This window comes from Haliotis rubra, unplaced genomic scaffold, assembly GCF_003918875.1.
Source record: "Haliotis rubra isolate DU_JTF1 unplaced genomic scaffold, ASM391887v1 Scf1707, whole genome shotgun sequence".
Classification (NCBI taxonomy): domain Eukaryota; kingdom Metazoa; phylum Mollusca; class Gastropoda; order Lepetellida; family Haliotidae; genus Haliotis; species Haliotis rubra.
In genome coordinates, this window is record NW_025765678.1 from 36,058 (window position 1) to 50,318 (window position 14,261).

The 14,261-nt window shown below is 40.3% G+C and overlaps 1 protein-coding gene across 1 annotated transcript; it reads left to right on the forward strand.

Moving 5' to 3' along the window:
* The first annotated feature begins 4,954 nt into the window (after positions 1-4,954).
* LOC124272587 lies at positions 4,955-7,022 on the forward strand. The gene is made up of 2 exons (XM_046707788.1): positions 4,955-5,074; positions 5,680-7,022. The coding sequence occupies exon 2, from the start codon at positions 5,681-5,683 to the stop codon at positions 6,686-6,688; it is 1,008 nt and encodes a 335-aa protein (XP_046563744.1). The 5' UTR covers positions 4,955-5,074; position 5,680; the 3' UTR covers positions 6,689-7,022.
* The last annotated feature ends 7,239 nt before the right edge of the window (positions 7,023-14,261 follow it).

Consider the following 14,261-nt stretch of genomic DNA (forward strand, 5'->3'; position numbering starts at 1 on the left):
AATATCTATCTATCTATCTTCATTTGATTCGAAATAAACTTTTGTCTTTCCTGTTGTTTCTGATATCTCTGAAACTCAGGGACATAATTTGGCGACGAAGAATGTTTGGCAAGAGTTTCGCCAATTTTATTTGCAATTTTAGACTTGTAGGTAATTAAATTTTCACCATCTTTAAGATGGTGAACAGCAGATTTTGCACCTTTGCCTTTAATTCTCTGAACCATATTCCAAACCTTGGACATGGGCGTGCGTGAATTAATTTTGGAGACATAATTTCTCCAAGATTTCCGTTTGTTTTGTTTGAAGGTACGACGCGCCTTTGCATTGAGTATTTTAAATTTATTTAAGTTATGGACAGTTGGATGATGGCGGAAATAATGCTCTGCCTTTTTCCTCGCTTTTCTGGCTTGTCTACCATCTGTATTAAACCATGGTTTTCGTACATGTGGAGTCGTAGAGGACTTGGGAATACACTCATCAGCTTTTTCATTTAAAACGTCAGCAAAAGTTTGAATGGGATCAGTTATATCACTAAAACATTCAGGTCGCAGTTTCGATTTACAAATAGTTTGATATACAGACCAGTTAGCCTTCGAAAAGTTCCATCTTGTATATGATGGAGAATCAGATGGAGTTATTTCTGAAAGGATAGTTGGGAAGTGATCACTTCCACAAAGGTCATTATGAACAGACCAGTCAAATTCATTCAGGAGGTTAGAATCTGCAAGAGACAAATCCACACTGTGTGTGTGTTACGTAAGCCATGGTTAATTTTTCAATGTTCGTCATCCGAGCTCCCCACCCACCACGGAGTATCACACGGACAATGCTAAAAGCAAGCGGATCTCCGACTTGCAGCACCAAGGATACCCGGATGATTACTCTAGCAGGTAAAATAAAAGATTAATGATTCCACCAGATTGGCCCATGAGCCACCGCCTTCTGGACATACAACTCTAGGCAAAAAACATACATGAATTTGTATATGTGAAGTTTGAAGTTAAAAAATTCGCCAAGACTTAAAAATATCATGTAATAATTCTCAAACATTTTGTGCAATAGTAAATAGTTGTAGCAAAGGGCTTGGCGTGACCAGCCGATTGATAGAACCGGGCAAGTTCTACCACCCGTCTTGGTGAAGTAAGGGGCGAAGTGGTGTGTTGGGCAAAGGAACGCTATTCCTGGAACCAGTGCCCTCAACCACCAGCCTCCCGTCCTCCACCGACACAGGGGCGCAACCCACGGCAAACGGGTTGGTGGACCAAATATACCCCGGGGGTTGAAGAGCGCTTAGCGTTACCCAGCACCCACCCCGAGGAGGTGGCTGTTCACGGGTGCCGTGTCCAACAAAGAAATACTTACTTCATTCATAAAGGTTACAACAAGAAAAAAATTAACGCAGCCAATATCAATGCAAGAAGACCACAGTAGTTATATGGTAGGTGAAATTATTCTCCAGTGTCCACCATTGTTGGTTCGCAATTCGGGTGTTTACAATTTCAAGAAACAAATAACTAATTTTGATTTTTCTGAATGAACAATGACTCATTACCACAAACATAACCATGCATTATACCACAGGCAGAGCATGTCTTACCATAAGCAGAGCATGTCTTACCATAAACAGAGCAGGTCTTACAACAAACAGATCTACGCCTTACCACAAGCAGAGCATGCCCTACCACAAACAGATCCATGTCTTACCACAAATAGAGCATATCTTACAACCAACAAATCCACGCCTTACCACAGGCAGAGCATGCCTTACCACAAACAGATCCATGTCTTACCACAGATAGAGCATATCTTACAACCAACAAATCCACGCCTTACCACAGACAGAGCATGCCTTACCACAAACAGATCCATGTCTTACCACAAATAGAGCATATCTTACAACAAACAAATCCACGCCTTACTACAGGCAGAGCATGCCTTACCACAAACAGAGCATGTCTTACCACAAACAGAGCATATCTTACAACCAACAAATCCACGCCTTACCACAGGCAGAGCATGCCTTACCACAAACAGATCCATGTCTTACCACAGATAGAGCATATCTTACAACAAACAAATCCACGCCTTACCACAGACAGAGCATGCCTTACCACAAACAGATCCATGTCTTACCACAAATAGAGCATATCTTAAAAAACAAATCCACGCCTTACCACAGGCAGAGCATGCCTTACCACAAACAGATCCATGTCTTACCACAAATAGAGCATATCTTACAAACAATCCATGCCTTACCACAAACAGAGCATGTCTTACCACAAACAGAGCATATCTTACAACAAATAAATCCACGCCTTACCACAGGCAGAGCATGCCTTACCACAAACAGATCCATGTCTTACCACAAATAGAGCATATCTTACAAAGAATCCACGCCTCACCACAAACAGAGCAATTCATAACTGCAGAGCCACATCTCACCAAAACAGATCTGTGGCAGCATTGATCAGTATTCTCAAGATAACGCAAGCTACTACTACGACTACTACTACTCCTCCTACTCCTACTACTACTACTACTACTACTACTGCGCTCGGCATTAATGGGTACAAGGACTGGTCGGCTCGGAGTCAGTATAATGTGTCTGAGTGGTGTACATGGAAAACCAGAGTCTCTTGGCGTACTGTCAATTTACATTTAGGTATGCTCTTGTTGAATAGGCCGAATTGAGCACGTAGTGTGTGAGTGAGTGGGGACATTTCAGTGAATAATACAACCGATGATATAGTCTATATTTTGTGTTGTAAATACGCCTTGTTTTATTCATAACATCACAGTGAACTGGCGATATAGTCATGCCTAACCACTTACAACAGATCCATGTCTAACCACTCACAGAGCATATCTTACCACAGACAGAGTAATGTATCAATACAGTGCCACATCTTACCACTAACGTTGTTCTTTATCTTCGACCAGCATTGATAATTTTTTTCAAGATGACGCGTTACAGTTCAACGTTAAAATCAAACTCACTCCTTTTGTGGCCTCAGTGTTACTGGGGTGGATCTGGTTCAGACAATAAGTAATCTTAATCAACATGTAGCATTTCATGTCTCTCACCTTAAATTTCAGATTATTCTCAATACGATTTCTAACAATGTTCACGAAAACCAACGTGCACTCGCTTGTGATGAACGGTTATGTTTCCAAACCTCTCCCTATACAGATGATATATAGAATTCGGTGATACACTTCCCTGTGTGAGGATGTAGAATGATACGACGCTGCTCCCTCTCTATATATAGGGGGCGGTGGGGTAGCCTTGTGGTTAAGGCGTTCGCTCGTCACGCCGAAGACCCGGGTTCGATTCCCAACATGGGTACAATGTGTTAAGCCCATTTCTTGTGTCCCCCGCCGTGATATTGCTGGAATATTGCTAAAAGCGGCGTAAAACCAAACTCACTCACTCACTCTATATATAGATGCTGTAACGCTGGCGGTGATAGTCCTGCTTGTGATAATTAGTGGCGTACAGGTCACACTGTCCTGACAGACATGTGATTTCTTTACATAGACGTATCGAGTCTCTGTACATGTGTAGATATATCCACATCACTTTCAAATTACTTGTCGCAGTCAGTTATCTGGCGTTTACTACCAAATCCTATGTTTAATCCGATATGAAATTATATATCACGGGCATATTTAATACCCACTTACTATTCGTATCGAACCTATCCCTTATACTCCATGAGTACATGTCCTTTCGACGTAACTCTGATAAACGTGATCACGAACTGGACGTTGCAACACACTGTGTGGGAAATTGTAAACAGGTATGATTCACAGGACAGTTGCCCAATTCCAAACAACCGTTAGTGAGTGAGTTTAGTTTTACGCCGCTTTTAGCAATATTCCGGCAATATCACGGCGGGGGAGCGAGTGAGTGAATGTTGCTTTAAGCCGCATCAGTAATGTTGAAGCTATTCACGGGGGACATCAGAAATGGGCTCCACTCATTGCAGCCATATGAGGAATCTAACCCGGGGTTTCGGCGTGACAAGCGAACGTTTAAACTACGAGGCTACCCCACAGCCAGAAAACAATCTGTCTTTGTTTTCACTTAAAGAAACTTTAGATGCAGTTACAGTTTTTGCGAATGTTTTCTCGTTATACGTGTGGCTGAGTAAGCCAGTGGTGACAGTTTTATGTCGCCCTGCCTTGTACTGGGTTCGATTCCCCCAAAAAGTACAAATTGTCAAAGGAGTCATAGCGTTCAGGGAAAAAGTACAACCCAACTCACGTACAGTTGTCATTATCTTTAACATCAGGAAAATCGACATTATACACATCATCATCATCACCATAATAATTCTTGACGTAGTGATAATGATGAATCCCGTCAAAATCATTATCATCTACTCAAGTAGTGGCGCGTGCTTAAAGCTCAGGTCACAAATCGGTGAAGTTAAGCAGCGTCGAGCTCGGAGAGTCCTTGGATGGGTGACCGTGTTTGGCAGCTTGACTCCTGAGAGTTTCTAGGACTTGAGTCCTGCCCCACAACGAAGCACATGTGATACATGTGGTCTCACCTTAGGCAAGTGAGTTTGTTCAAAATTGCCTCTGTTCACCCAGCAGGAAAATGGGTACCCGGTGGAAAAAAAAAGTCATATGACTATAACCTTCTAGCGCCTAACAGGCAGCTTGGGTTATCCGGGGTAATAATGACCTTGATTGTTAGCGCTATGAGCATACCTAGTGTGGAGTTTGGCGCTATATAAATGGACACATTATTATTATTATTATTATTAAGTACCATCGCCCATGTAAGAGTCACTCTCAGCACGTGATGAAAGTTTCCCACTAAGCATTTACGTCTGTCTTCACGAGTAATGACGTCATAGCTCCAGTGGGAAAAAAAACAACCAAGCGAATGTCACATGACATGCAGCTTTCAGCGTGATAACAGGTCACGTGGCGATAGGCTATGTTCTGATATATATGATCACACCTTCAACAGCAACGACTGGAAAAGAAAAGTAGGTGGCTGTCACCTCCACATATTGTACTGCAGAAAGCTTTACTTCGTGTTGAAATACTGATTTTTAAGGTAGGTCAGATTTGCTTGTGCCTCACTGAACTGTTTACATTTAGTTGTGAGCCGGTATTGTACCACTGCCTATCGCAGATTCGATTTCACCCTCGAAGATCCAGGTTAGAATTCATGTTCAAACCTTCATACTCGTCCTCCAAGGGGGCCAGCAGGATGGAGAGAGGGCGTTACTGCACACGTCGTATTCCCATAGCGTAGAACGATGCTGACGCGCTCAGTCTTCCATATATTGTGAACGCCAATGTGGTCGAGTCGAGATCGCAGACTTTGTGTGCTTGTGTTTAAGGCCTTTACCTGAAAGTATGGGTTCGAATCCCGGGTGGGGTTCAACCGGTAGAATAGTCATAGAATCTGTAGTTTAATGTGTAAGTGTAATCGCAAGTATACCAAGTATTATTTGTTGTTGATATATAAAAAGTCAAAATAGAAACTACAACAGCAAGTTGCATTTTGAGAATTACTGTTACGTTCAATAATAGTTTTGTCAATGTTTTCATACCATATAAAATTCAGTTGGCAAAAACAGTTTAGTTTTTTATCTTTTCAATCTAAATATCTACGTGCAGTATCGATATGTTTAAAACGTACAGCGTGTATTCCAGGATGTACCATGCTACCACGTTTTTGAAACATATGGAAAAGGGAAGAGGCTCAGAGGAAGGCATGTGTGAATGCTGTGTGGAATGCACCTGCTGCATCACCAACATCGTCAGGATGCTCCTCTGTAGCATACACATGTCCCGCTACCTCCGAATCGCACTCCTCTGGATCTATGTTGCCACTGCCGTCCTCACCGCTGGACTTCTCATCAGCATCAGAGTCCTCCGCACCAACAAGTTCCAGGCAGCGCCAACAGACATGCGCAAAGTAGAGGACCACGTGAACAACGCCTTCTGTCAGAGCCTCACTCTCAACTCCAGCGATCCTTTCGAAGCCTACACGTTTGATGGAGAACCGGTGGTTGATCCCAGCAAGTTCGAACAGTTCAATACATCATATTACAGTTTTATGATGGGACGTACATACGCACACTGGGGATTCTATCTCCTGAAAGGTTCTAAAGCCGTCGTGGTTTCATCCGGGAGTAAACTTATATCAGCATTCATCATAAAAGGAAGCTCCAATCTTCAGGCGTGGATTGACAACAAAGGAAGCTGTGATGGATGTTACCTTGCATCTCATATCACCTCCCCAGCCTTCACCTACACGCTGAACGTTTCACAGAGTGACGATTACTATTTCATGTATTACTCCACTTCAAACAACTTCATTTACTTGGACGCCTATGTGTACATAACTCGGACACTCTATGACGTCAGTTCTGCCACATCCCACTGTTTTTACCGTCCTAACGACAAGCCATGTTCATTGGACATTTCACTCAGCCCTCACATGAACGTGGTGTACCACAATGGAGATAATGGTCCGTATGGCAGAATCGACATGTGGTCCACGTGCAAAAGTCGAGTTTGGATGTACGTGATTGTGTTTGCCCTGATCCCCGCGCTGATGGCGGCAGGTGTCACCATCCTGTTCTGGAAGTATTGCAAGGATGCCAGGTCCCAGGAGAGTTTCCCCTCAATATTCCAGATACATGGCGGCGGTAAGTAAATAATCCAGCCTGGGTCACACAATCCTAGTGATCAACAACATCAGCATATATCTACGCAATTGGGATACGATGACATGTGTCAACCAAGTCATCGAGCCTGACCCCTGATCCCGTTAGTCGCCTCAGGAAAAGCATGGGCTGCTGACCACCAATTGAGAAACGAATGTTCACGGGAAACTATATACGTCTTAAGAAACTAATGACGTGATATGGGAGAATCGGATGGTCCTCAACTTCCTACGACGGACGGACAGTCAGTTTTTTTCAGTAAAAGGCCAAAGACAAATAATACTGGCAATTTTAAATTTATATATACATTCACTTTCTCTTAACCGATGGATTCTGATGTTCTCCATCACACATGTATACATTTAAATAAAGTTTTCAAATGAAATAATTTTAGTCAGAGATGTCAGTATTAAATGACATTCATCTTCAATTTCCTTTGAGTCGTACACGCAAACACTTATACAACCTTCTAAAGACTCTAACATTTAGAAATGTGCAAACGTTAGTGATTTTGTCTTACAATTAAAATAATCTACAATTAGATACACGTTAACATGCAAAATCATTTTTCCCATTTTCTTACAGTAACAAAACCAATACTTCTTGGATATATATGGGATTTTTGGGGGGAAATACTATAAAAATGAGTAAATAAATATTCCCCCCAACAGATGCTTATTAAACAATGTCTCATTGACAACCATTGGCAGATCATACAAATAGGTGCTATGTTATAAGGAAATTATTTTTATTGTTTATTTTATTTTCATAATCATTATGGCACTAAATCTAGATCTAAACCAAAATTTATAAATGTATGTATTCGTATATCAATATTTTCATAAAACATGGCTAGGTATTTCTGTGGTTGCAATATTAAATTCCCAGTTCCTAAATCACGATAGTTTGGAAGTAGCAAAATATATGCTAACTTCCACGTAATCGTTTCCTTAAGATAAATTTGTGTGTATGTGTGTGTGTGTGTGTTGGTGGTGGTTGTCGTGAAAACTTTGCTCTGGAAGGTACGACGATGGGGGTGGGGGCGTGATCGGTTTCATAGGTTTCACTTCACGTTTGGCAGAAATCGAGTTTTAGAAATTCTAACTTTCACCGTTGATGAGTTCGATCTTAGTACAGATTGCGTTCTTAAGAATCCATGCTGTCTTAAAATCGACACTGTCTAAGATTGCTCTGTGCAAGTGAACCCAGGTCTCTTTGGCTGGAAAACACTAAAGAAGACATACACATTAAAGTGTGTTGAAATAGCGCGATGTTCAAAAGCAGCCATCGAAAGGTTTGCTCCGTGGAATGTGTTGTCAGACATCTGAAGGTGTTTCCATCTGAAGGTGTGCTCAGCTAAAGGTGTAAAGCTTGCCATATGAACTTCTTTATTATATAACACCACGTTTCCGGGCTACTTATTGCCCCTTCTTCAGGTGATTAAAGACAGGTGTAGTAAACATATTATTTATACCAGATTTACAGGAAACTATCTGGTATATATAATACTTTTCCTACGCCTGTCTTTGATCACCCGAAGAAGGGACAAGAAGGAGCCCAGAAACGCCGTGTTATATAATAAAGAAGAATTTATCCATATACTCGTCTTATATATTCACCAACTTCTAAATGCCTCTCAAGAATATAGCCACATGACGGTGTGTCCATCTGAAGGTGTGCTCAGCTGAAGGTGTAAAACTAACTTGATTATGGGAAGTCTGCCATTAGAAGGTGTGTCCATTTGAATGTGTAACAGTAGCCATGTGAAGGTGTGCTCGGTTGACTATTTGAAGTCTGCCATATGAAGATTTGTCCATCTGAAGCTGTGACACTCGCTTAGGTCCTGTGACACTCGCTTAGGTCCTGATGTGAATCTTACATCTGATGCCAAGATCATAGGTTAATGGCAAAGTCTGCAAGGCTGATCACTCGTAAAATACGACAATGTAGGCAAGTGCGCACTGCACACATACGCAGACAATAAGGATTTGCCATCAAACACTGAGGTACTGAAGCAAGACATTACTGTACTGCTCATAGACAATGGTTATATATACAGTATCCAGTGTGTGTGTGTGTGTGTGTGTGTGTGTGTGGGGTGTCTGTGTGTGTGTGAGTGAGTGTGAGTGAGAGAAAAGATAAGTACTGTTTGCAGTGTTCGATATAATCGCCGGCCCGAAGACCAAGCGCCGGTTGTTATTGTATCGGGCCGGCAGTTGCAAATGTTTGCTGGCCTTCGTGGCCTTCAGTAAATTATCAGTCTTTTGCTTTCAACTGGAATCTTTGCCATATTATTTTTCTTTATTAACGTTCGGGAATCATCCATGATCCATCATGTTACGATAACCCGAACAAAACAACAGGAAGATGACAGTAATAGCAGGAAACGGTCACAGCAAAGTAAATGGGGAGAGGAATTCAAGGAGTGGCCTCTTTGGGATGGAAATTCAATGTTTTGCCGACCTTGTAGATCAGCATACGAGCAACTGTCGATAAACAGACTTTCCGACTAAGGTGCTTACAACACTGTACCTAAGGTGATGCTGGTAACGCACGTTATACACTCTTCCACGTGTATACAATCAAAATTATTTACCACACTGATAAACTTTGTAGGTGTGAATATTTTGAATGCACTGAATTTTCATATTAATGCCTATTTATTGAGGTATAAACATTTTTAAAATCGAGCTAGGATGTCGGTAACCCACAGTCTGGATGGCGGTAACGAGTTCCGTCCGTCCGTGCGTCCGTCACACGTTACCCGAAGCATATCTCCTAAATTGTTCGTGATAGCTTAACCAAAGTTGGTACACCTTTCAACCATGATCCCTAGATGTCCCTTTTGGGGATTCGACCCACATATGAATTTCATTTTTTGCTGTTTCCGTGGAAACATGACTTAGGCTGTGACTTTGAGGATGTCATGCTCTCCTGAGCAGATCTTCCAAACTATACATACTAGCTTCATCAAAGTTGGGACATATGTCAGTCATGATCCATAGATGTCTCTTTTGGAGTTTAGACCAAGATGTGAATTATATTTTTTGCGGTTTCCATGGAAACGTGACTTAGGCTGTGGCTATGAGGATGTCATCTTGTCCGGAGAAACCTAATGACATAAATAAACATTACCACTCTATTTCCAGTATCAACACTAGGTACACAAACCGTACATTTCACATAGTGAAAACTAGCTGACATATTCATGATGAGTATTTTGCCATTGCGGGAGATATGGATGACTTTGTCTTCTTGTTTATTGTGCAATGAGTGATGCTGATAACACATATTGTCCTGCTTTAGTCGGTAAACAGAAATAATCTATTTATTTTTAAATTCAAAGGCGATAGTAATTTCAGTTTTTATGTTTTCCACAGATGTGTACTTCTGCTACATTAACAGTATGAGCGACTTTTTCTGTGCGCCGGAGATTTGTTGTGTGTCTAAAATCTGTGAACCCAAATCTATGAATCTGTGATATTACCCCATCCTCAAGATGGAACTTTAAAAAAGCTAACTGGCATTTATATCAAAGCCTGTGTTGTAACAGACTTAAACCTGAACTTTTTATTGATGTTTCTGATGCTATGAAGGATTTCTCTGATGAACTCAATAATATAGCTGATAAGTGTATACCCAAATCCTCTGCAATTCCACACATCCAAAAACCGTGGTTCAACAATGAGTGCAAACAGACTAGGAAGGCACGAAAGAAAGCCGAGCATTATTTCCGTCACCATCCTATGGTCCATAATTTGAATAAATTATAAATTTTAAATGCTAAGGCACGGCATACCTTCAAGCAAAGTAAACGTCAATCCTGGCGAACGTATGTATCAAAAATACATTCACGAACGCCGAATTCAAAGGTATGGAATATGATCCAGAAAATAAAAGTTTAGAGCGCTCAATCTAGCATTAAGCATCTTAAAAATGGAGACGAATTATTACTTAGTAATCTGATATTGCAAATAAACTTGGAGAAACTTTGGCCAAACACTCTTCCTCATCGAATTATCTACCTCAATTCCAAAAATATAAAATGCAACAGGAAAAGAAACCTGTTAATTTAAATTCAGATAATGGGGAAGATTAAAATGAACCATTTTCTATTCATGAAACTCGTGCTGCTCTTAAACAAGCTCACGATACTGCTTCAGGGGCTGGTAGCATACATTATCAGCTTCTGAAGCACTTACCAGAATCATGTTTATGGACCCTCTTAAACATTTTTGATGATATTTGGCACTCGAATTATCGATGGATCACACTAACAAGCTGTGTTTAAAAGACAAGTAATCGATCTGTTTGGTACTTGGAAACCAATAACCTTATAACGGATATTCAATGTGGTTTCCGCAAAAAAAACCCAGAAGCTCTGTCGATCACTTAGTGCGTTTGGAGTCATTTGTTAAAACCTTCTAATTAATAGACAACACGCCGTGTCTATCTTTTTTTATCTTGAATAGGCATATGGCACTGCGTGGAAATATGGTATTTTAAGAGATTTACATGGCTTCGGACTGCGAGGCCGTTTGCGGATGAGCCTCTCCGGAATAGAGTCCCATTGCCTCCAGAAGCTGCCAGGAGAGCTGGTGCAAAACATTTGCCCAGGATTGTTGAGTTAATGAATGCGGCTCGTTGTCGACATCCTCGATGAAAAATTGGCAAATCTCGACTGATGTGAATGCGTGAATGTTTTGAAAACTTCCATATGTGAAGCAACTCACATTTGACTTTTTACAGTATTGAAGGTAAAGTTTGAGAGTTTTGAAGTTATAATTGAAGTTCTTTTTGAGTCATGTTTATTGTCCATTGGTACTGTATCAGTTCTTCTTTAGACATGTGCAACACCCAGGTGAAGTCAATTTCGGTATTAAACGTTTATGTTTTGATCCGTGAAATGTTTTGACTTTATGATAATTCTTTTCCGGAATAAAGGGCCAACTTTGTAAAAGAAGGATTTTCAGTGAAGTTTGTTTCCAAATAAAGGACACTTATTGCTTCACTTATAGATTGGTTGTCATGACAACTGTTTAATTTAGCATTCTATCTTGTTCTATACTGCATATCTCTTTGAACATGGCATTCTTATATTGTCAACGTGCATGGACACTGGAAATACTTTGGGCATGCTTGGACCACGTGTCCACATATGAGGACACCTTAAATCAGCATTGGGGTTATCGATGGTATCAAACTGGGTCTATCACCTCCATAAGTGATCCATATTTGACAATAAAATCAGGCCTGTCTTGAGTTGTAGGAAAAAATGTCATTGCTGGGTCCCAGGAGAATATGTGAATGAATTTACGCATATGCAGATATGGTTATACACCAGCTGATGCGTTAGTGGTGTTTGTCAGCTCCAGTGGTTCGAAAAATTAAAAAAGAAATCACCCTGTGGTTCACTTCTAAGTGTTATAACTATCACACAACTTCATCTTTACTCCAGAACGATGTTCCTGAAATGTTGCAGTCAGTACCGTTTCTTAAAGGCGAAACGTATTTTCACAGCAATACAAAAACACTTTGCATTTCTATTCAGATGAATTAGTTGATCAATTACAGTCTCCGACAAGTTTCAAATCGTTTCTGGAGACGATACATGTCTTACTTCGGGAATTTCCTCCCATATCAAGCCGACAAGCTGTGGAATAAATGAAATATTGTTTATGCCTATGTATAAACTATCTCATTTCGCTTTCCCCATGGTTCAGCAGAACACATTTCACCATGTCACTCAACACACAGAAATCACGATCTCTGTATGTGCTGGGCAATGTTTCAGTCACGTTACGCAGTAAACGTTGGTTTGAACGAACTGAAAGGCACCACCAATTTTAATTTTATTTCGTTATACACATTTTGATATAAATATACATCAAGTGACCGGGTAAATACAATAATATTCGAAATAGCCGTTAGTTCGCTATAAACACGTTCGTTATAAACCATAGTTAACCCTGTGTCACCTTGATGTATGAGGAAAGCATAAAATGAAAAGGTATTACATGCAGAGTTAGTATCCCCTTTGGGAACTCATCGAGCACGGGTCTGATGCTGAAAAACCTGGAAACAATCAGGTGAAACCGGCAATCCAGCCAATTCTAACCCCCTATTTAAGCAAATTGAAAAGAAATCCAATTGTTCGATAAAAGATAGATTTTTATCTCAAAGTCTGTTTTTACACTTGAATGTGATGTGTGACTGAGAATTTTAAAAATGAACATTTTCATTGTGATTATTAACATATAGTTTATTGTATGACATTTCTCGCCGCGAATAGTTGCTACGTTGCTGATACGGCGTTAAGCAATATTCATTCAAACACTCACCAGCCATAATGCCTTGTCCTTGGATTCGCCAAGAAACGCAACTCTTCGGGGCGAATCCTGACGCCTCATACGAATGTTTTAAATGTACCAGGATGTATGTAGATATAGCTTCAAAATATTGTTCTGTTCGTCAATTATGGCTAGCAGTATATGCTTTAAAATGTATTTATATATATATATGTGATCAGTATTCATCAACGCCAATTCATTTCAAGAGCTTTATGTCCAATTTATGTGTGTGTTAAATACCGCCCTAGTGTGTATGTTATAACATAAGGTACGTTCGACATACTTAACCTTACACACCTTTGGATGATATGGTCTTTACAATAGGTAGCTGTTTATTTTTCGTATCAACCTATTGTGACGCCAGCAGAGGCTGCTTCTGTAATATCGCCCTTGGGCTATATGGCTTTAAACCCCGGATAACGTTAGAAGAGATCAGTCTAAATAACCTGGCAAACGTGTCCTCGTCTGGATGCATAAAGACTTCGGCTACGCCTCAGTTTTGTATCCTCCCTCGGTTAAAGGTACGTCAGGATTCCTTCAATATTTATTTCTCTCGGGTTCGCCTCGAGAAATATTCAAGAAATCCTTCCGTAAAAATGAGTTGAAGAAACGACACACTTGATATTGTATTTCTTGATCACTACATGGATAGTGCAATTTGATGCCGAAATGATTCCGCCTGGCATTGATGGAGAAACATCACACGTGCATCTGATCTCGCTTGGTATCAGTCCTCTCACTTGCATATGTAGTACAATCAGTAGCACTGGCCGGAGAACTGTTAATCACGGCGCTGATCTCGATCTTCTAGCCTTCTGATGACCGTTTGTAGTTACGACAACCCGCAAAATAAAGATTTGGATGTTAATTTGTAGTATTTGTGTTATTCAAGACATGACCATTAATTTTGATAATAATTAATTACAATATGTTTTTCAATGCAATTTGTGACAAACATGAACATGACTAAACGATACTATGAATATATTAACTCAGTACACATACGCCCATTTTTAAAATTCAAACAAGTTCATTGATACTTATATGTCGGTAAGGAGGCAATATTATTTCTTTCCGCCTCCCAATAAAAAACCGAAAAATCGTAAATAGCAATATTTCAAATAGTTTCATTTGTCAAATCAAAAGGATTAAGCATGAAATGTGTATATTTGTTAATCAAACACAATAAACAACTTACCTTGAACGTTCATGC

Excerpts from the sequence above, each read along its gene's own strand:
- LOC124272587 (XM_046707788.1), top strand. The coding sequence starts at position 5,681 with ATGTACCATGCTACCACGTTTTTGAAACATATGGAAAAGGGAAGAGGC.